Here is a 22,313-nt window from a genome sequence, read left to right on the forward strand (position 1 = left end):
GTGTATTCTTTTCATTTTTCTTCTCAATGTACCCGAGCCATCTCCCTCCCAAAGTTAAACTTATGATTCTATATTCTATTCTATATGTATAGATGTATAATCTTTTGGTTTCAAAATGTTTTGCTCAACAAGTGTCACATACTGTTTTCTACAGAATATTACAACATCTAAATAAATGGAAAAAAAATGCATGTTGTTTAGAAATGTTGTACGGTAGTTGAAGTGTTGCTCAGAAATCCTGTTTACCACGTATGAATCATCCCTCCCCCCAGCTGGGATGTAGCCGTTTCCTAGGCGATAAAGGGAGTGACATCGACAGGAACAGCGTGAAGTGCTGAGGCTGAAATCATAAGTAATATGCATCCTTTTTTTTATTTTTTTTATTTTATGTGTTTTTCTACTCAGGCTGGATCAACGCCATCCTGACACCAGTGGACTGCCTTGCCTTCTCCGGACACTTTGTCCACAGCCTTAGCGTTGAGATGCAGATGAGGTTGTCTCTCTTTCCTACTAAAGTCCCTGAATATACCCCCTTATTGTTTCAGCGTATTGCCATTTGTATACATACATGTGAATATCTATAAAGGAGGGAGAAGTATATAAGACTAAGTATATACGTATATATGTATACTTTTCCTTTATTTTCTACTAATTTTCTTATAATTGCTTGCTGTTTTCTCTCTGTTTTCAGGATGATTTATTTTTCCTTTCTCCATTTTCCAATGTTTTTCTTTAATTTGGCTGTGATTTGGCTTTAATTTGGCTTTAAATACTGACTAATTACGTATTTTCAAGGATGTTAGTTGGACGGATTTTTTCAGCAATTTGAACTTTTTGGTTTATGGCAGCATCAATGTTACCTTCCTTTTTTGATACTTTTTATATTTTATATTACTTGTTTTTGTGTGATTAATTACATCATTTATTGTTTAGTTTTTGTATTTTTCTTTTCACAAGATAGGTTTTCACCCATTATTTACATTTTTTAAAAATTGTATTTGGATTGGGTTTTTTTTTCATCATTTTTAGAATACTTGTTATCTGTAAAGTATTTTTCAGCTGATTTTTGGTCATTATCAGTATCATTCTTCTCAAATCTTAGTAACAATGTTGCTCATTTTTTGATAACGTCTTGCAGACATTTCTTGGTTTTTGTTTTTCCAACTTCTCATTTCACAGTGTGAACATCCTGGAAAAAAAAACAAAAAACAAACGTAAACATTTGTAATATAACTAATTTCTGTCACGTTTGGTCTTTGCAATTCATCTGACGTTCGTCCTCCGTCCTCAGAGCGTACGAGATTGAGAAGCGACTAAAGGTCAAAACCCTCACACCCTTTCTGAATTTTGAGACGGCGTGCTGGTACGTGGGACGCCACCTCCTTGAGAGATTCAAAGGTGAGCAATAGAACCTACTTCCTCTTCTTGACATGTTGTTTGTACATCTTCATTTTAGCGTGTGTGTGTGTGTGTCTGTGTGTGTGTGTGTGTGTCTGCTGCACAGATGACGAACAGGATGCCCTGATATTATTTCAGTCATTGAATCAGTGAATCACGGAGTTCACAGATGATTAGCTTCAGAAGTTTTGGCTGAACTAGAATCATTTGCTCCATTACGAGGCCGTTTTTAAACTCCCTCAGCTGGCCGGCTGCTTGTTTATCTTTCCACCAGTTTCCCTAAGTGTGTGTGTGTGTGTGTGTGTGTGTGTGTGTGTGTGTGTGTGTGTGTGTGTGTGTGTGTGTGTGTGTGTGTGTGTATCTGTTAAAGGCAAATTGCCTTTGCGTGTTGTGCTTCCAGCCCACCACAAGCCCTTGTCATTAATACAGCATTATTTTTTATTTTAAGTGCGGAGAACAGCCGGCGTCCCCCTCCGTCGTATAAATGATTTCCTGTTCTTGGTGTGCTTCCACTGGACTCTAATCAGTATTGAAGCAAAACACTCTTAAGGACCCGTAGCTTAAACAAAGCCTTTAGATGTTCTGGGGATTTTGGCACATTTCGTACCCCTATTTCCGGAAAGAGATTAAAGAGGACAATCGCGACTGGGGACCGTGTGGTCAAATTCTCGTTTCCAAGTCGAATCCCGGCCCCTCGGCGTTGGACTCATTTTTTTAAAATGCAATTGTGTTTGTTTTTTTTTTTTCTGGTACTTTCTTTGTTGACTTTATAAGAAAAATCATGTCACTTCCTGTATCCTGTTGTGATATTGGAAGTATATCTCACACTTTGGGGGCCATATTATGAGCTGGGGCCTTTTGGGGCCAATGAAACATTTTCCATTATTCAGATTTCAGAATTATATTTATCTTCTTTTTCTTCTCCTTTTGGCTTTTCTCTTTAGGGATCACCACAGCAAATTAACCTTCTCCATCTAACCCTATTCTCTGTATCCTCCTCTCTCACACTACCTTCATATCCTCTATTACGACATCCATAAATCTTCTCCTTGGTCTCCCTCTCGACCAGGAGTCCCCAAACTTTTTCCTGCGAGGGCCAAATAACTTTTCCTTTCTCTGACGGGTGTAACAAAGATTGAGACGATCACAGAGGTGTCTAAACGAAAAACATTTGTTGTTTTCCAGAAAGCCACATAATCAAAAATGAACTCTTTCTGGGATCTTGACAGGAAAAAAAATCAGAAAATAAATAATTACATTACTAATGAATAATGTCATTGTCTCATCTCTTGACAGATGAGACAAACAGCCTTTTCTTTGAATTGAACAAAAAAACAATCATTTATCCACCACAGGTTAAATACCTTGCATTCTGAATATATTTTTCTCTTACCTAATCTTTTTGTCATAAAACCTTGTTATTGGACAGGGGTGTGTCCAGGATTTTTTAATTTTTTGAGGGAGGGGTTTCAGATAAGGCACATATAGCAGAAGGTTGGAATAGAATGTTAAGTTCTATGCATGTACAATTCACGATTACGCGGCCAGAAAAAAAAAAAAAAATCATAATGCATCTCTGGTATTGTTCAGGGGTCGGGCAAAATGTGGAGGCGGGCCGTATCCGCCCCCCGCGCCGTAGTTTGGGGACCACTGCTCTAGACCGTCAATTCCAGCATCCATCAAAAACCAAAAAGCGCCTCATCAGTCTCAGGACTATGGGAGGGACCTGTCTTGACCTACTGTTCTGTTTGCATCCAAGTAAACCGAATCTCCACTTGATCCCTGTGAACCTTCTCTCTGCCGAACCTCCCCACGCCTGTTTCTCCTCTCAATCCGTTACAGTAGAACCTCGGTGCACGAACACCCCTAATCACGAACGAATCGGCCCACGAACGGACTTTTCGATTAAATTTTGAATCGACCTGAAACGACCTCGGTTCACGAACACACAAACAATCCTGTTCTTCCGTGTTGTTGGGTTGTAGCATAGCGGCATGGAGTGTGGTACTCCATGTTGTCCTCATCATTCATCGTTGAGTTCTCTTATTATACAGCTTTTTTTGTTTTTATTTTTTCTATAAGTCAGTCCGCATTATGGCTACGAAAAAAAGCTAAAAGCGGTGTTGAGACGAAGTTAAGAATGACAGTTGATCTGAAGAAGAAGATAATCGCTAAACCTGAGAGTGGTGTTAGAGATCTCTCCAGGCACTACGACATGCTCAACCATCTGTACAATCCTGAAGAGCAAAGATGTGCTAAAGACAGTTGATGTGGGCTCAAGTCTCAAGAAGTAGAGATATTATTGTGAGTTTGGAGGCTTATTGTGAGGCTGGAGATAGCGTTAGTGTAAGTGAGAAGGCTTTACTTTTGCACGCTGATTTACTGGAGGAAACACCAAAATACAGGTGCTGGAAGGAACAGAAAGACCACCACATACATCGATTTCAATGGGAAAAATTAAAAGTAGGAATTGAATTCGTAAGTCGAAGCGCTACTGTATTTGCCGTTTGAAATCCGCTGCTCCGCTTTGAGTTTCCCACCTGCCGCCGAGTCACAATTCACAATTGGTTGCAGCACTTTGGATCAAAATGGACTAACTTTGACACCTAACTTTGAATGGCAATGTTGTTTTTTTCTTCAACACAGGACCAATGTAAAAATGGAGGTGAATAATCATAGTATAAAACATAACCTACCCAATCCGAAAATAAGTTAAATTGTGTGAAGAACATGAAATGTATGACAAGCCTCCGGTCAAGGAGGAACAGGATACGCCAGTGTATTAATGTTAAATTATCTGAAAGTCCTTGCTATAGCAGTGATGCTGTTTCCCCCTGTTGCAGGTTTACATAAAGCAAACAAGCAGCCAGCTCCGTACCTGATCCACGGTGCCAAAATCATCAATGGAGCCTTCAGAGTGTGGACGAAGAAGCAGGTTCAGACACACCGGGACGTTAAGAGTCGCTGTCCTTCACCAAGTGTGTGGTGATGACTGTGTGTTTTTTCTCCGACAGGCTCTTTTGGAACACGAGGACGAACTTCCAGAAAACATGAAGCCTTCGCAGCTCATCAAGGACCTCGCCAGAGAGATTAGATTGTCTGAGGTACCTGTACTTCTCTACAATACAATGCAATATAATATGATATAATATAATACAATACAATACAATATAATACAATATAATATTATATAATATAATAGCATCGCAATGCATAGCATAGAACAGCATAGCATAACATAGCATAACATAATATAATATGTTAAAATATAACATATATATATTATAACATTAAAACTGATTAATATAATGGGAAATCTTGTATTATCTTATATTATATTAAGTTATATTTTTTTATGCAGAAAACCTTAAAAAACTACCTGAATAACATTTCATTTAGAAACTAATAAAACCTCCAAGAAACAAATAATTATAGAAAAAACACTGATGAGAAATAACTTCAAATTCAAGGAAAATATCCCTTAAAATGCAAGCTAATGGGGGTCCAAGGCTTATTATTCATCTTTGTAGCATGGAGAAAATGGGCAGCCTCTGACGTGACAGTTTTGTACATGTTAATTTTAATTCATATTTAATAATCCAGCCATAGGACCGATGTGTTCTTTCCTTCCGATTCGCTGTCAACATACCCGGATTTAAAGATCCGCTTCATCATACCAGCAGATTGTTTGACATCTAACCTTTCCTGTTTGGTTTGGTTTTCCTGTAGAATTGAAAATCACCAGTTTGTCCCCCCTCTCATCTCCAGAACGCGACTAAAGCCATCAAGAGTGAGCCGAGTATTAAGATTCCCGCCGAGGGGCCGCCATCTTCCCACTCCGAACCGGAGGACCCCGTCTCCCCGGCCCACGTCCCCTCTCCCAGCAGTGACAAAGCCAGGAAGAAAACCTCCAAACCCTCCAAGCCGCCCAAACCTCCAAAGATGCCCAAGGCCCCGAAGCCCCCGAAGGTGGCCAAGGCAAAAGAAGGCGGGAAAAAGAAGGTGAAGAAAGTGAAGGAGTCGCCACCGCCTTCCAAACCCTCGAGTTTATCTGCTCTGGAATCTCACGCCAAGGACATCCTGAGCAGGATGGACCAGCCAAAGAAGGCCAAGGTGATATTTTATCAATGACTTAACCCTTACTGCAGGATAAACAGTACAGCTAGTGATTTATCTTTTACCCTGCATTTTTCAGTATATCTTCACTATAGCATTTTTCATTTACATCTTCATTTTCATTTTCATTTCAGATCATCAATTTTTATTTTTTGTAACCATAGACTTGTATTTAAAATCAATACTGTGTGTTGTTAAGTATCAACAATTGGGGTTTTTTTCATAGTCATTTTAGTCCTATCATTTTTTGGGGGGAGAAGAATCCATAAAAAACTTTACACAGGGGACGTATTTAGACGTTGCACACATTCTAGTGCCTGCTAATCCATAAGTATCCTGGCAGAAGCGCCAAAACAGGCAACACACATCCATCACCACTATCACACACACTTGTAAAGTGCTCTTGTCATTCTCTTCATGGGTAAAAAGCTGCAATTTTTTTTTTTTTTTTTTTTAGGTATATGGTACATATTTGCATTAGAAAAAGGCTTCAGGGACATCCATGTGACCTGGGGTTCAGTTCTTTGTGTCCCTGAGCGATTCAGTGTCAGGAGGCTGTGGAGCAGCTGATCACGATCACAACTTCCAATCAACACAAAAATCTAATCGGCGAATGTTACGTCAACAGTAAAAAAGACAGTTTTAGTATCAATTGCCTTTAAATGGTTCCAATGCTCACGTCCCAAACACACACAGGAAGAGTGTGTTTGATTTATTGTTCTGCCCTTTGGATTTCCACCAAAGCAGACTTTTAATTGAAGTCATTTGCATGCAGTGAGAACGAAAGATAAATGATTCCACCAGCGTTTGGATTATTTCTGTGGCACCGACAATTAACTTGAATTCCGTTGATTGGTTTTATCCAAACGCTGCTTCTGAAAGTTGGAAAAAGTTAAAGAAATAGTTTGGAGAGCATTTTTTACGTTGTGAACGTAGACGCGCTCTTTTGCACTAGCATTTATCTCTTCTAATTTCAAGGAATGTAAATTATGATAATTTTTTTCTACTTTCTGGAATTATGCAAGGCCGACCTGACGGGATGTTTTTTGAAGTGGTGGTTCAGTCAGTAGATGCGGCTCCACCCAATTTTCTCCTCATTTTACCCAAGAAACGCAATTTCTTAAAAAAAAAAAAAGGAAAACACCGTGAATAAATAAATCAGAAAATTTCTAATCCTGATCACTTGATCGTTTTTTCTCCGGTAAATTACCTCGCACTAATTCTTTAGCACTGCCCAGGTAATTTGCCCCCCTGGTTTATTAATGGACTTTTCCTGCTTTTTGAGTCAAGCCAAATTTTTGGCTAATTTGCCAAATTAAATCAAATTAAATTGGAAAGGGTTCCCATTAAGGCTCCCCATTATTATAATAAAAATATTTTTTTCTTTGTGCATGCAATAATTTCATCATCAATCAATTTAATGTGTTCAGAAAAAAAAGCAAATTACCAAAAATGTACTTTTTTTTCATACCACAATTCAATTGCATTTGGAGTGTATCAGTTTGTTGAAAAGATGAAAGAGTGTATAGGTTTAGGCCTAACTTTCACTTTTAATAAATAGAATTCAGTTCCCAGGCGGTGGCTGCGATGGCTTATAGTATTGTAGATGGCTTATTATGTGTCTTTTCTCCAGGGTGTAAAAAATTTCCTGGGGATGTCGGAGAAGGAGCCATCCAAGCAGAACAATGTGGAGAAGTTTGAGATCAGAGAGCAGAACAAAAACAAGACAGAGGCAAAGTGGAAGTATAAGGTGAGATCATTTCTCCTGTCAAGCATTCAAAAGTGAAAAGCTGGTTTTTGCAACAGGCCAAAGAAAATAGCAACTCTGTTCTCAAATAAACCCGGGACTCGCTGCGCTCTAGAGAAAGAGCCCTCGCGAAGGTTACGAGACGACCAGCTGCTCCGAAAACGTCCGTATCATCCGAAAGTTATTTGCACACTTCACTTCGAAGCAATCAGCAGAAATAATCGCACATCTGAGGCCTGCAGCTCATCAGAGCCGTAAAACGACGTTTAATGGAATCACACTCGTCTTTTCTCGGCGAAAAAAAACCCGGTTGTATTGTTCTCGCCGAAACACTGGGGAAGCTTCTTTTTTTTTTCTTTTTTTTTTTTTTTCAGAGCAAAATGTAATTGTGTTGAACGGAAGACATTAGAGGGCTTAGGTTTCATGGAAAACTCAATGCCAAACTGCTGAGGAATGCTCAGCGTCCCTCTGAGGATCCTCCACATCAGGCCAAACACTTGCAGATGGAGTCGAGACCCCGTCATGTGTTCGCCAAGGTCACCGGAGACCACACCTTCACTTGTGATTACACTTGATTCACGTAAAAGCTCACAGCCCCGTCTTGAGCGCAGTGGTCAGGAGACTGGATGGAAGTGTCGGGGAACGGGACGCGCCAGATGACATGAAGGCCTCAGTGTCAGGTTTCACCATGTGGTCACATGGCTTTCATTTAGAAGAGGGAACAGTCGAGATGTGCGTTCTCGGGTTGCGGTCGATGACACGGCCTGCTTGTTGCTTGATTTTGATGGCATCCTCTCCGCTCGCTCAGCTCCGCTCTGTGAATTTGGCTGGTTTATTCTCTCTCGACATATGAAAATAATTCATTAAAAGAACTGTAAATGGTTTAACTGCCGCTGCTCGTTCGGGTTACCATGAAAATGGATGTAGAGAACCTGCAATACAGTATCTGTTGAAGCAAAACAAGGAAATTTGATTTAATATCCTCTCTGGTGGCGTCTTTGGAAAAAAACATTTTAATTTCCATTTAGCCTTTTCCTCTGCGGAGGGTCCCAAACGTCACCGTATCGTTATTGCAATTCATTTTAAGTGCACCCGTAATTGGTTCACTTTATCGAGCTCATTATTGCAGAAACAAACAGACAAATAAACTCTGCTCTTCAAAACAGAATCACAGACTTCAAATGTTACCAATGTAAAATCATACGGAGAAAGGGTTGTTAGAAAACTGCGCGAGACATCGGCCAAAATGAAAATAAAATTCCCAACGTGGGAAAATGAAGCAGGAAACAGGTTCGGTTAGTTCAGTTGATATCAGTGATCGTCCATCAGGAGGGACGGAGACGTCGAGTAGCCATCGACAAGCTGTCAGAACCGGAGGCGCTTGAAATTTGACTGAAATTCGGTTATTTTCTGAGGTTTCCTCAAGTCAGGGAGGAACCATGAATGTTTTGTCTGCCCCACACTGTCCACATCACCGTTTCAAATCTAGTCAGTGTTGCTACAAAGCAACACTCTGCAACCCCCGCCCCCTCCTTAAATTCACTAGTACAATCAATCAACTTGTTATTTACTTAATAGTTTTGGTCTTGTCAAGTTGTTTTGTCTCCACCATCAGAGTAACTGCAAGTTTACAGTAGTTGCTGTCGGGGAGGAGCTTACAGCTCATCAATCAAAGTGAAAACTGGGTTATCGCTTTGATTGATGATTGACTTGCCCTGGGAGATTTCTTTTCCTTTTCCACACTTTGATAATTTGTCAGGGCATGCCAGCATCTGGCCCTCTAGACCACAAACCGTATTTGGGCTCCGAGTGACCCCGAAAGCTAAAAAAAGGACAGGGTGAAGGACTCCACAACGAAACCAGATTATTTCATGGCAGAGAAGGCACACACAGTAGAGCAGGGGTGGGCAAACCACGGCCCGCGGGCCACATCCTGCCCATTGGTCTTTTTTATCCGGCCCGCCAAAGATCAGTACAGAATTCATACTTGATGTGAATGATTGAATGATTGGATCAATGAATGTGGCAGGTCAAACAGGAGATTATTTCTTTTCTGGAGCTACTTGGGAACACTTGGGAATTTTCCTGAGCCAAATGACATAGATTGGCTTTGTGATTTGGCCTTTACTGTGGACCTACTGTGGGGTCTGGAGAAGCTGAAAGCCCATCTTCATCAAGCTGGGCTTACAACAAAAATTTTTCATGGTTTTGGACTAAGAACTGAAAGTCAGACGAACATTTTTGGAGTTTTACTGTAGTTGCGGCACATTCCCATCATCTCCATTATTAAGTATAAGGTGGTAATCTGAGCTGTGCTCACAACAATATCAAACATGTTTGATATTATAATAGAGTCTTTCAGTCTTTACGGTTGCTTAACACAATCAACAACTAATAGACGAGCTCTAACAAAACAGGAAACCTAGTAATCAATAATCACCAGCGCAGTATTGGCGGCAGAGACGGTATTTTTTTGTGGTATGGATGAGCAGGAACGACAATGGACATCCCGATCAGCACGAACCATTCAGAAAGAGGAGCTGTTGGTGGAGCTGTGGACAGAACAGCTCAGCTTGTACGATGTCAACTTTCCAAAATATCACGACCGAGTGGCGACAGAAAGGAATGGACTGAAAGAGCAGAGGCTCTGCAAATACCCGGTGAAAACATTGCATGGCGGAAAAAAAGATTGACATAATAATTTAGTTTTAGTTTTGAAAATAGGGACCCTGTATGCCACACTTTGTAAAATCTCAGTCTGAGACTAGGCTGAGACTAAAACCTCAAATGTGTCTTTAGACGTGAGCGAGTGTGAGATGATTGTTTTCCTCGACTCTTTTGCAAACATTTTCAAAGTCCTCGAATGAATGGCTGAAATCGGCCAGCTGACCTTCGCTAAAACGGCCCACGTACCAAATGTCACCAGAGAACTTATTTGAAAAGAACCATTGATGAGACACCAGAAGGGTCCCAGAGTGCATTTAAAACACCAAAGTACTTACTTTTTAGTCCGTGGCTCTAAAAAGGTCTACATGAAACCTCTCTACAATCCCTGTGATGTTGGGACATCACGCAAGAGACCCCATGGTTGTATCATACCTGCTCTGGTATACACACTTGTATATTCTATACTGGTAATGACCGACGACCACTTCGATCAGGCGTCTTAAGCCACGGCCATCAGTCTTGTGATGTCATCGAGTTAAACATGGAGCGTCTGCGTTTCTGACATTTGGAAGAGCAGGTGTGAGATGATACTTTTCCACAATTCTTTTCCAAGTCTTCTGATGTGTGTGTCGCTGAAGGGATCAGTTACAGATGAGCTGATAAATACGCTCCAGTAATGATGGTAGACTGTAACTGAATGTGTTACCGTAGTGCATCAATACAAATGCAAAGTGCAGAAAAAGAATGTTTGGAGATTTTGTTTTTTGGTTTGTTTGTTTTTAAATCTGGTTTCCAAGTGTATCAATAAGTGCTGTGTTTTTCTCTGGAGACAGAAACTCAACCGCCGCAAACGACATTTGAAATGGTGACATTTGTTTTTTTTAATATCGCTCTACAGAACAGTAAGCCGGATTCCCTGCTGAAAATGGAAGAGGAATGCAAATTTGACAGAACGCTGTTGTCCAGCGGCAAAGACAAAGTCAGCTTTACGATGTCTCACAAGAAGCTGCTCAGGTACGTGCGCCAACGTGCGCAAAGCAGTGTCTATTACCTTCTTGTGGAGTGTTTTTCCGCGGCGGCGGTCGTTAGAGTTAATTCAAGGACTCCTCACAGCGAGAGCCTGTCTTGTGGTTTCCTTCTCCAGCTCGAAGATGCTGAAACCTCAGACCAACTCGGGGGTTTTCGGATCATTACAAAACCTTAAAGAGGACAAAAGCAAGCTGGTGAGAGACGAGTACGAGTACGTCTCTGATGAGGGTGAGCTGAAGATTGACGAATTCCCCATCAGGAGGAAAAAGAACACCGTAAAGAGGGACTTTTCCTGTGAGTGCTTTGTTATACTTATTTATCGTATTTAATTTAACGCATCCATAACACTTAGCACTGAAGAGGACCAGTGACCAAAATCGCGACGATATGATTAGAATGGATTCCTTGATGAGATGTTTCTCAATTTAACCCAGGAAACGTTTAAAAGTGTTAAGATCCTAAGATCTGCAAGGACGGCGCCTGGAAGGTCTCACGCTGATCAAACTGCATTGTTGAATTTATTGATGTTTTCACAATATTGCCCTGAGTGCAGGGGTGCTCGATACTGGCATTTTTTGTGCCTGTAAAATGGTATCGGATGGCACATTGTCGGTTGGTCTAACTTTGGACCAGTGTTAACCGATTTATGCATTGTTTCAATGTCAAATATCAGTAAATATCATCCAAACTATTGATTCATGACAGTTTTCTTTCTGTGCAGTTCTGTCAGACATCAGAGAACCCATCCAGCCAACCAAAAAACCAAAGTTTCAACCCTTGGCGACAAAGGTAGGAACCGTGACTACTCAATGATCATATTGATAGTCAAGTCCTGCCCTGCTTAGAGCTAGTACGAACAAAGTGAGGGCGAGACTCAGACGACACGACTCCATGCGACTGAAAATGAAAGTAAAAACCCAAATCTGCTATTTGAATGGACTTTCCCCATTTCCCAGGATTCTTGACATGCTGATGGTATATGATGTAAATCTAAGAGAGCATTTTCAACAAATCACATCGGGTATCCTGCAACCATGCAAGGCATATTGCAAAAATACAAAACAATATACATATATGTTGTTGTAAGTTGTGCATTTACCAGGTCTATGCGGTACTGATGTGGACATAACCTGGCAGATCTAAATGTGGACAACATTGAAAATGTGATTTCTGGCATCCCGCACCAAAAAACAACAATTTGGGGAAATAAAGTCTGATAAGTAATACTACATCATGACCACAAATAATGAAAAATAACTGAATGTCCAAAAAAATGAATAAAATAAATACAAATTTCTCATTAGGGAGGGATAATAAAGAGATACCTTGACCCTTGAAAAGAATAAAATTATTTTGCCAATGGCCCAGCCACCATACGCATCAGGCCCGGCCAGAATAAGCATTTAAAATTCCATGATTAATTCTGTTGGGAATCATCAGTAAAAAAGGGTAAACGTGTGTTTCTCCTCCCCGTTTTTTTTCTTCTTCCCCCTCTCCGCCGGCAGAGTGCGGACTCATCGGATGAGGAGACTCTTCACATCGACACAGAGGCCAAGCCCGAGGCCAAGTGTCGCAACTCCAAGGTCAAGAAAAAGGGCGGCAGCGCAGCCGGGATCCTGGACCTGCTGCAGGCCAGCAAGCAAGTGGGTGGGATCGACTACAGCACGAACAGGTAGACTGGCTCCCTCCTCACACACACACACACACACACACACACACACCGCCACGTCACACATCCTGCTTCCTCACTTTTAACACGAACAAACCTTTCCAGATCTAAAAAAAAAATGCCAGGTTTCAAGTCATGCATAGTGATCCCGCTTAAATTGTTCCCAGTGGACCTTTGTTTTTCCTTTTTCCCTAAGTGAATTTTTGCTCCTTAATGGGCCTCCCTGCTGACAAACTAATGGCCCACTAATTGACTGATACAAATGGAATTTCTGCTTCTAACTGAAAAATTTTCTCGTGACTGAAACAACAATCTACGCAGGTTATGTCGGTGGGGTCGCGCTAAGTCACCGCTTGCGTTAATTCATCAAACACGGAATAGCTGCAGGCTCCGGTTGATTTCAGCTCTTGATGGTCTACTTCCAACGCAGTGAAAGCCCAAATTGAGCAATGAAAGGAAACGAGAAAAGCTGGAGTAAAATATGTTATTCTCTGAGATAGCTTTTAAAAGAGTAAAGGAAGTCACTGGAGTTAAATGAACAAGGGTCATTGTAGCAACATTTGATAGTGACGCTTTGAATGAATCGCTTAATAGGTGACACTTTGAATTCTCGGTCGCTGCTTATCGGAAACTTTGTGGCAAGTAATTTTCTTTGCTATAATAGCAAGATGCAAAAAGTCTTGTGTCTTGTGTACTTTAACCCCACGTGATGCAAAATACAAAAAAAAAAAATCAAAGGAAAAGCATTTCAAAACCGCTCATCGACTTGAGCTGGGAGTGTATCGGAGCCAGAACTCCTATTTTGTAAGAAAAAGTGATTAAAAATCGTGATTTCGTAACAGTATCACTTCAGCCAATTTGTAAAATAAAAACAAATGTGAAAAGCCAGAGGTGATATTTTTCTCTGGTCCTCCCAGTGGGAAAGTAGTTCCTGCTGAGAATATTACGCCTCTTTATTTCAGATAATTGTTTCATAATGCAGTAACTGAGACCTACAGGTACATGTGAGGTTTATTTATTCCACTTTCTTACTTTTGATGGAGGTATGAATCAGCTGATCTTTAGTTGGAAGTATTCCTTCTCCCTTCTTCTAGTGCATTTTATACTTGTACAACTTTTTGATCATACGCTACACTGATTTTTTTTTTTCTTTTCCTGAAAAATATATATTTCGTTCAGCTGCTCTTTGCCCTATGCAGCCCTGTGTAATGGCTGTTTTCTATTTCTTGTTGGCTTACTTACAGTCAGCCACCTGCATCTCCCAGCACACAGGAGGCCATTCAGGGCATGCTGTCCATGGCCAATCTGTCGTCCTCAGACAGCTTGCAGCAGCCTTGGAGCAACAGCCAGTCAAAGAGCAATAGCCAGTCCAAGAGCGTCTCCCACGGCGCCCAGTCTGGGGGGCAAGCGAGTAAGAAGTCAGGTGGAGGCGGCGGTGGCGGGGGAGATGGCAGGAACAGCAAGCGGCCCACCAAACGCCTCCTGAAGAAACCCAGGAAAAGCAGCAGCGTCGAGAGTCTGGATTACGACGACGAGCAGGATCACATGGACGCCTGCTTCAAGGATTCCGATTACGGTTTGGTCATTTCCGTTTCCTTTTTCATTTCCTGGGAGACGTTACGGGCGAAAGCACATCGACATTGGAGCATTTTTCGAGCAAACAAAATTAGACAGGAATTATTGGCCCCCGCTTGATTTTTCGGTGCGGCTAAGTGGCCCTTGATGGGTCCACGTGTAGCTCCTTCATCCAGAACCAGCCCTGGAATGTTTCATTAGGAAAGTTTATGTTTGTTTTCTGTGTGTCCTTTCCAAGTCCACACTTTTCCTGTTGCGCCAATTTGGAGTCTTTTTTTTTTCTTACGAAACCTTTTCCTCTCGGTCCAAACACAGCTGCCGGACCCACCCAGCTTGTTAATAAGCCATTAACGCAAGTTCCAAATTGTTATTATAAACTTCTAATTAGTGTCACATTAGTTACTCCGGATGCAGACATGGGCCGACCCGAGACCGTGGCCTTCTCTCAAACCGGCGTTCTCGAACTTTTTCTGTAAACAAGCCCTTTCTTTTTATCTCCACCGCTGGAACGCTGCTTTTGCTTTTCGCATTTGATTTTCGTTTTAGAAAGAAAAAAAAAAAAAAAAAAAAAAAAGGTGTCGTTTTTATTTCTTTATTTATTTTTTTGTATTTATTCATTGCGCTTTTCAGTTTATCCCTCCTTGGAATCGGAAGAGGATAATCCCGTTTTCAAGTCCAGGTCAAAAAAACGGAAAAGCAGCGACGACACTCCGTACAGTCCAACAGGTATGCACCATCACCATATCACCAAGCCTGTGATTTCCGCTTTCAGTTACACAAGACAGAACATTTTATGAATATACTATATCTATGTTTATGGGATAGATATCAGAATAGAGTTCGTTCTTTCCGATTTTTGCCATAAGTCGAAACTCACCCACACTAACGCACTGGTGTCTGCAGCGGCATATGAGGATCTGTTAAAGGCCTTTACTTTAATTTATGCGCTTTTTCTTATTGGTGATCATCCAGACAGTCATGCAACTTATCCCACCCAAACAGCCAAGGACTGGAAGGATTTTGGAAAAGACTCATGTAAAACTATTATCTCAGACCAGCTTACATCTAAAGACTAGTTCTTAGAGATTTACAAAGACTGCGGCTGTCAGTGACGTGCAAGCAGTAGAGGCAGGGGAGGCCGGGCCTCATCTTTCATCACGGAAAGAAAAAAATGCAAAATGAGAAATTAAATAAAATGGTTATATTTATTCAGTGATTTGTACTTTAGAGTTATTTTCTTTCTAAATCGCTAAAAAAATTCACATTTACCGTTCAAATATGAAAAAGAGACGTGCGGTGACGACGTCAGTGCCTCACCAGCCATGAACCTCACCGCACGTCACTGGTGGCTATCACATTTAATGACTTTCAAAAGATTTGGAAAAGACTCATGGAAATCTCAGTGGAATCTCAATGTTTTCACTCGGTATTTGCAGAGCCTCTGCTATTTAAGTCCATCGCTATTCCTTCTCCACTCGGTTGTGATATGTTGGAGAGTTGGCATCGTACAAGCTGGGCTGTTCTGCCCACAGCTCCGCCATCCACTGCTTTTTTCTGGATGCTCCATATTGATCGGGACTTCCTTCGTTGTTCACATTCATCCATCCCACAAATACCGACTCTGCCTCCAATACAGTTCTGGTGACTGTATGTCTACCAGGTTTCCTGTTTTGGGTTTTGTTGGTGCTTATCTATTGGTTGTTGATTGATTAGTACCAAATTGTAAGGTGTAAGTCAAGAATTAGGCTAAGCGACTGGCCCATGTTCTTCTGTGTTTTGCCCATCACCAAGCGTTTTTTTTTTTATATCTAATTTCATTTTCATAGAGATGGCTTCCCAGTTCTTCAGATCACTATCATTGTATGGTCTGACTTATACTGGGGCGTCATATTGGCGGGCAAAACGGTTCAAGAAAAATAAAAGGTGAACACGAAAGCACAACCAGTAAATGTAAACAAATCAGTTTTCTTCGCATAGCACCGCAAGACAACGAACTGCACTGGTCCGCTCCAATCGCCAGCTAGTTCCTTTCTTGATAATTTGATGGGATGTCACACATTTACCTCGAAAACGTCATAGTTTGTCAACCAATCATTTCCCGTATATATTTGATGTTTAAATTTATTGCAATTTGGAGGTGCCGGGCCTTCTGTTGAAGACACGGTAGTTTTAGCTAGATAAGTTAGTGTTTCTTAAAATATTACATGTTTAAAGTTGCTTGGTTTTACAAATGTTGTCCTGTGAATTTGTTGGTGCCCCCCCCCCCCCCCCCATGCCAAAAAAAAGTGTGGATTTGAATGTACAACATTACTAGAACAAGCCCGACCCACTGATGCCCTGTGCAGAAGCTGAGTCTAAAACCTCTGCTTTTGTCGAAGCTCGAGTTGGACCCTCGGTTCCCCGACAAGAAAGACCTTCGAGAGACGGCGCTCGAGTGGCCTCCATAGAAACGGGACTGGCGGCGGCCGCGGCAAAACTTTCACATCAGGTATGGAACGTTCGAAATATTTCTCCATCTCGATAATATCGGCTCTAACAAACAAACTATATTGTGACCCAATAGGAGGAGCAGCAAAAAACCAAGAAGAAAAAGAAAAGCACCAAAAAAAAGACCCCAGTGATCGAGGAGCCCCTGAAAATCTCTCAGGACAGTAGCTCGCCGGAGCCCCATCTGGACCCCCAAGATGGCAGCCTTACAGACCATGACTTCAACACTGGAACAGTCAAATCGCCAGGGGGGGCTCAGCCCATGGCGCCCGGGGTTTTCCTCAGCCACCGGCGACCGTCCATGTCCTCGCCCAACAACAGCACCAACTCCACAAGCACCAACAGCAGCAGCATGGCGAAGGGGGATCGTGGGGTTTCAGCAGACGCCAAAGGTGAGAACAGAGATTTTTAAGTTATCCAGTCAAACTTTTTCCCCCGACAAGAAAAAAAAACAAGTACAGTGGAACCTTGACATAAGAGTTTATTTGGTTCAAGCTCATAACTCCGTATGCCCGTATATCAAATTAAATTTCCCCATTAAAATGAGGTGAAATGCTATTAATGCGTTCCAGACCCTCAGTTTGATTACATTTTTCAAATAAGAAAAATGTACTTTGTAAACAACAAATAATGTATAAAAAAATAAGTACACATAATGAAAGAGAATGTAACGAAATAAACAGGTTTTATTCGTGTATTTACCTTGAAGATCGGATGAAGACGCCATGGCGGCAGAGGACGTCGGGAAAAGTTTTCTATTCGTTCTCTATCGCTTAAGTCACCACCACAATGCTACAATGTATTGCCGCATGTAGCTTGCACACTTTGCTACACTTGATCGTGAATTTAGCGACAGGGTGAATGCCAATAGTCTTTAAATTACCAAACCAACCAGCTTTGGATGACTCTCCCAATCCCTCGTTTGTTGACGTCCCTGCCGTCTGCTGCACCAAATCCCCATAAATGTGTCGTACCTTCTCACAGATGATGCTCTCGGTCACAGAATCTCACTAACAATAACCATCTCCTCACGGACAAGTCCACAACACACACTTCGCTCATGTTTTTCCATGATTTCCGCCAGACTACCTAGTGGTGGGCGGCACGTCTGACTGTTTTTGTACACCACTTCAAGGACAGAATGGTCCTAAAAACTATCCACGACGTCTTCAGTTCCTCCCACAAGCAGTGGAATCACCATGCTAGGACCGGAATGACACAAACATCTTTGACTTGCACCTTAAAGAGTCAAGCTCAAAAACATTTTTTTTTTTTAATTTTTTGATTTTTTTTTTTTATATTATACTTTATACACTTATTATTTTTTACTTGTAGTTTTAGCTTGTCACTGTCTTATCCGTGTATGTCTCGCTGCTGCTGCTGCTAAACAATTTCCCAAGCATGGGATCATTAAAGTACATCTCATCTCATCAAACCAGCAGAGAAGAAGAGAAAGTTTGAGTGAAGTTGCCACAGCATTCACGGCATGCAGCGTCTGGATGCCGGGAATAACCTTGATCTGTCAAATGGGTTTAGGTCAGGAGTGTCAAACTCAAATGCACAGTGGGGCAAAATTCAAAACTGGGACAAAGTCGCGGGCCAAAACTTTATATTTATTGAAAAAAATCTTCTTCCAGATAAAACAATGAACCTTTCCATACGGGCCCAAACAAGTTTTGCTTTAAAACTAAATATGGAACAAGCATAGCTTAATATTATACAATATATAACTTAATATTGCAAAATCCTGTTTTCTGCTAAAGTAGCAGGGTGCCAGTATTAGCATAAGGCCGCTATGACTACTGTACACAGAGGAGAGGGCGTTTATGGGTCCTGTTGTGATTTTCATGCCAAAACACCAGCTGAAAATTCTGGGATTTGTAGAATTAGCGGTACATGCACTGTAGACTATCCGGGCGAGCCAGCTCTAATAGTCATTTGGTATGGCTTTGCGGACCGAATATAATTACTGTGCAGGCCAAACTTGGCCCGCAGGCCAGAGGTTGACACGATGCTTAAGGTGTTTTCATTTCCTCCTTGAACCGCTAAGCCGTGTGAAGAACCCCTATGCTTACCTTTTTGGCAAAAATGTTGACATCCTTCCAGAAGTCCAGGACACCCTAGAAAGAGCTTAGCCCTCTGTTTCTTGCCGGTTCCATCCATTTGTTTTTGCAAGAAAACAGCTGACCTGTGAACACGATAGCTTTTTAGAAACGGCCCTCTGCTGATCCACAAGAAGTATCCGGTCACGGGTGTTGCCTATGAATTCCACCGATCACCAAACACCTATGGGGAAAAAGACCCTGTCTTGGATAAGGAGCTAAAAGGGGTTCTAGGAACCGAGGTCTTGGTTCCTTCGCTGTCCGATCACACAAAAGGCAGCCTAGTTCCGAAAAAGGTTCAAGAAACCGAGAAAAAGCTCCTACTGTTCTGTTGCAAGACATTAGCGTTTTCTTTGTATTTCAGCTGCAATGATGTTCCGATGACACCGTTTCCTTGTGTTCTCTTCGCAGCAAAGCGGTTAAAGAAAGGCATGGCGACGGCCAAACAGAGACTGGGAAAGATCTTAAAGATCCATCGAAACGGAAAGCTTCTCCTGTAGCTCGCAGCGGGACTGTCGCGGGGACTGAGAAATCATGAACTGGGTCCGATCCAGACTCACCCTCTGTTCACTGGTCACAACCTATGGCGGGAGACGAGAGAGAGAGAGAGAGAGAGTAACAGAAAGCGAATGCAAGAGAGAAAGAGCGAGGAGAAAATCATGCATTTTTCAATTTCTAAGAAGAACATCACGCAAATAGGTTTTTGCCTCTCCTTATACTTTATAACTTTCAGATATTAAAGTGTACAGAACCTACTATAAATATTTTTAAGAGGACATGTGTCATTTTACTACAGCTATCAGTTTATCAGGGGTTGCTAGAACATGAAGTTAGAAGTACATTGCAGTCATTCCAAGAGTTACAAAAGTATCCCTTGCATGTATTCGGTGTGCATGTGTGCTTGGGTCGGGAGGGTTTGGGGGTAGAAACTTAATTCCTAAGGATGCAGCTTATCATTGCCACCAGGTAAAACCCAGTCATTCAACGTCTTCATTGGAATAAAAAGTCACCTCAGCATCTAGAACGCTTATTCTGTAGGGGTTTGGGGGGGCGGGGGTAAAGCTAATATAATGTAATAAAAAATATAATAAAGGAAATATCAAATGCTGTGGTAAAAAGGAACATGGGCTCTTCCCAGAGCAGGGATGCTTCCGTTTGTTGTGAACCCCCCCTCCGAGCTTTTTTAAATAACCAAGACTAACACTCGCTGATCTGACCCTCAAAAGTCAGTTTTCGATACAAGACGGTTTTGTTTCAAGATTTTTTTTTTTCATGGTTCTATTTTTTATTTTATTTTATATATTTGTTTTCATTTTAATTTTTCTGTGTTGCTCATCAAATATTCCTCTCCAGGAAATTCATCTTGTTTCTCTCACAGATGAAGCAACAAAAAAGAAAGCAAACCTCTAGGCGTACATGAACTAACGACTGAGCATATTATTCTTGTCTAGTTATTTTTAAAACGACAAGATGATTGCTAAAATCAATAAGAAGTGATAAATGTCCATTTAATGCCAATAGTTACGTTCATCTCATCTTCCTAAAATACTGAAATAATAATTCGGTAAAAACATATCTGAAAAGGAATCATTTTAACATTTTTTTGTGCATTAGGGTATGTAACAAGTTCATCCTTTATTTATTTATAATCGTGTGTGAAACTAATATAATGAAAAGTGAAGATGTGGTGGGGGGCAAAGCTGGCTGGTTACAAGGCAGCTGAAGGAGTAGAAGAGGAGCGGCGAGGGTTTTGGCTGCACGTAGCGCTTAAGTTTGCAGAGCACTATCACCAGGGGTATTTATTTATAAACGGGAAGCGAGATGTCACAACTGTAAAGCACAACACGAGTCGCCAATATCTGTGTGTTTGGACTTGGAACCGATGATAAGCCTCATCCGGATCGATCTGCAGTCACATGGGGATACTTTTCCCTTCTCTTGCTTTCTCAGGCAGCACCAGCATCCTCCCTCACCTGCATCTCTGCCACATCACACACATTACAGTATATAGAATGTAGCTTGTATATAGCCTTTTCAATTAATACTTTTTGTAATTCCCCCCAACTTAATTCTACATTTTTACCAGTTTTGCTAATTATGAATAAATGCATAAACAAATATAAGTGTGGCTATTCAGCATAGTCCTCATTTTTTTTAAAACTTTTACGTATTTTTGTTTTTAAAGCAGGAGCTTTTTTTTTTTGTTTTGTTGTTGTTTCACATTTTCTTATCATCCATTTGGATTTTTAAGGTGTTGCCTGGAAAACAACTGAAGAAATAATACATTTTATCATAAGGCCTTACATGCACAAAAAGCTAAATGTATCGTGATTCTGTTCGAACAAGAGACGAAGCTTTGAGGAAAAATTCTAGAGAAGAGGAAGAAAAAATGAAATAAGATGACTTAAAGTTTCTCTGACCAGCCTCTTGTTTGAGTTCTAGTATCCTGAAGGGTTTCAGAATTATTTTACTAGCACCTTGTGAAGTGTTTCCGTGTCAGTGATGTAATTTATTAATGTTTGTAGCTTTTTTATACTTGTAAAACTTAAAAAGAGATTTTTGTTTTGGAATATTTCATCGACTCGTGAATTTTTTTTTTTGGTTTTTCCCCCTTAGCAGAGTTTTTCTTTCAATTTTTTTTAGGGAGGGGAGTCACAAAATGTACACACTAGAATTCATGTTAGCAAACTCTATTATAACGTGTTTTTTTGTTTTGTTTTTAATCTCATCACGTCTCCACTCATAGTCGATATTACCAATATAACTATTGTTAATATTCCGCAACGCTCTATTTTAGTTTTTCCGGTGGTGCTGCATCCAGCGGCACAGATGTTCACCACACGTCCACGTCTCCCATCACGACTGTCAGTGGGACATATTTTCAGGTTTTATTTGTACAACATGTGTGTTGCTTTGTTGTGGATTATTTTTGTATGTCTGACTTATTAAATGCATCCACTGTGCAGGACAGTTAAGAGTCTCTGTTGTAGCTGTCTTCCCTCACTGTTATTGACAGTACTAGTAAGTATTTGCAATCCTTTTTGATCTGAATCTATATTTTTCTGTATTTAGACAATTTTTTTTTTTTGTTTTGTTTTGTTTTGAGATCCTGTCTCAATTTTTTTAAAGTGGAGAAATGGCAAATTCCGAGGAACAAGCATATTGTTGTTGAATGATATGATTGTCCACCTTGTTTACATTTGCAATACAGTTACTGTGGAAAACCTGCTTTGTAATGTGTTCATCTCAAAACAACTCATCTCCAACCCCCAACCTCAGGCTAAAACAATCTTGTTCAAGGTTTCTGAAATTCACCGTGCTGAACAGGCCGGTCCAACACAATAGAAATCCATCCATTACCAATGCTTATTGATTCTAATCCCCAACCCAGTGAAGTCAAAAAAGCGCCCATTGGGACGCATTTGAGCAACTGCAATGTTTGGCCACTAGATGGCAGTATACATGAAGACTCAACCTGAAGCATGTGTTTGAATTTTAACTGGAAGACCCAGGATTAGTGATG

The 22,313-nt window shown here is 41.0% G+C and overlaps 1 protein-coding gene across 2 annotated transcripts in view; it reads left to right on the forward strand.

Annotated features, from left to right (window-relative positions):
* Window positions 1-22,018, forward strand: part of phf2 (PHD finger protein 2) — a 44,736-nt gene extending 22,718 nt beyond the window's left edge. For both annotated transcript variants that reach the window (XM_086167782.1, XM_086167783.1), the window contains 15 exons: window positions 406-493; window positions 1,292-1,398; window positions 4,242-4,333; window positions 4,413-4,502; window positions 5,167-5,511; window positions 7,148-7,264; window positions 10,827-10,942; window positions 11,073-11,251; window positions 11,679-11,746; window positions 12,463-12,629; window positions 13,871-14,202; window positions 14,832-14,927; window positions 16,580-16,689; window positions 16,765-17,080; window positions 19,202-22,018. In XM_086167782.1, coding sequence (XP_086023908.1) covers window positions 406-493; window positions 1,292-1,398; window positions 4,242-4,333; window positions 4,413-4,502; window positions 5,167-5,511; window positions 7,148-7,264; window positions 10,827-10,942; window positions 11,073-11,251; window positions 11,679-11,746; window positions 12,463-12,629; window positions 13,871-14,202; window positions 14,832-14,927; window positions 16,580-16,689; window positions 16,765-17,080; window positions 19,202-19,290 — 2,312 coding nt within the window. In that variant the 3' untranslated portion in view covers window positions 19,291-22,018. The remainder of the gene's footprint in view (window positions 1-405; window positions 494-1,291; window positions 1,399-4,241; window positions 4,334-4,412; window positions 4,503-5,166; window positions 5,512-7,147; window positions 7,265-10,826; window positions 10,943-11,072; window positions 11,252-11,678; window positions 11,747-12,462; window positions 12,630-13,870; window positions 14,203-14,831; window positions 14,928-16,579; window positions 16,690-16,764; window positions 17,081-19,201) is intronic.
* The last annotated feature ends 295 nt before the right edge of the window (window positions 22,019-22,313 follow it).

Source organism: Fistularia commersonii, chromosome 21, assembly GCF_037954325.1.
Source record: "Fistularia commersonii isolate RoL2024-O1a breed Wild chromosome 21, RoL_Fcom_v1.0, whole genome shotgun sequence".
Taxonomy (NCBI): Eukaryota; Metazoa; Chordata; class Actinopteri; order Syngnathiformes; family Fistulariidae; genus Fistularia; species Fistularia commersonii.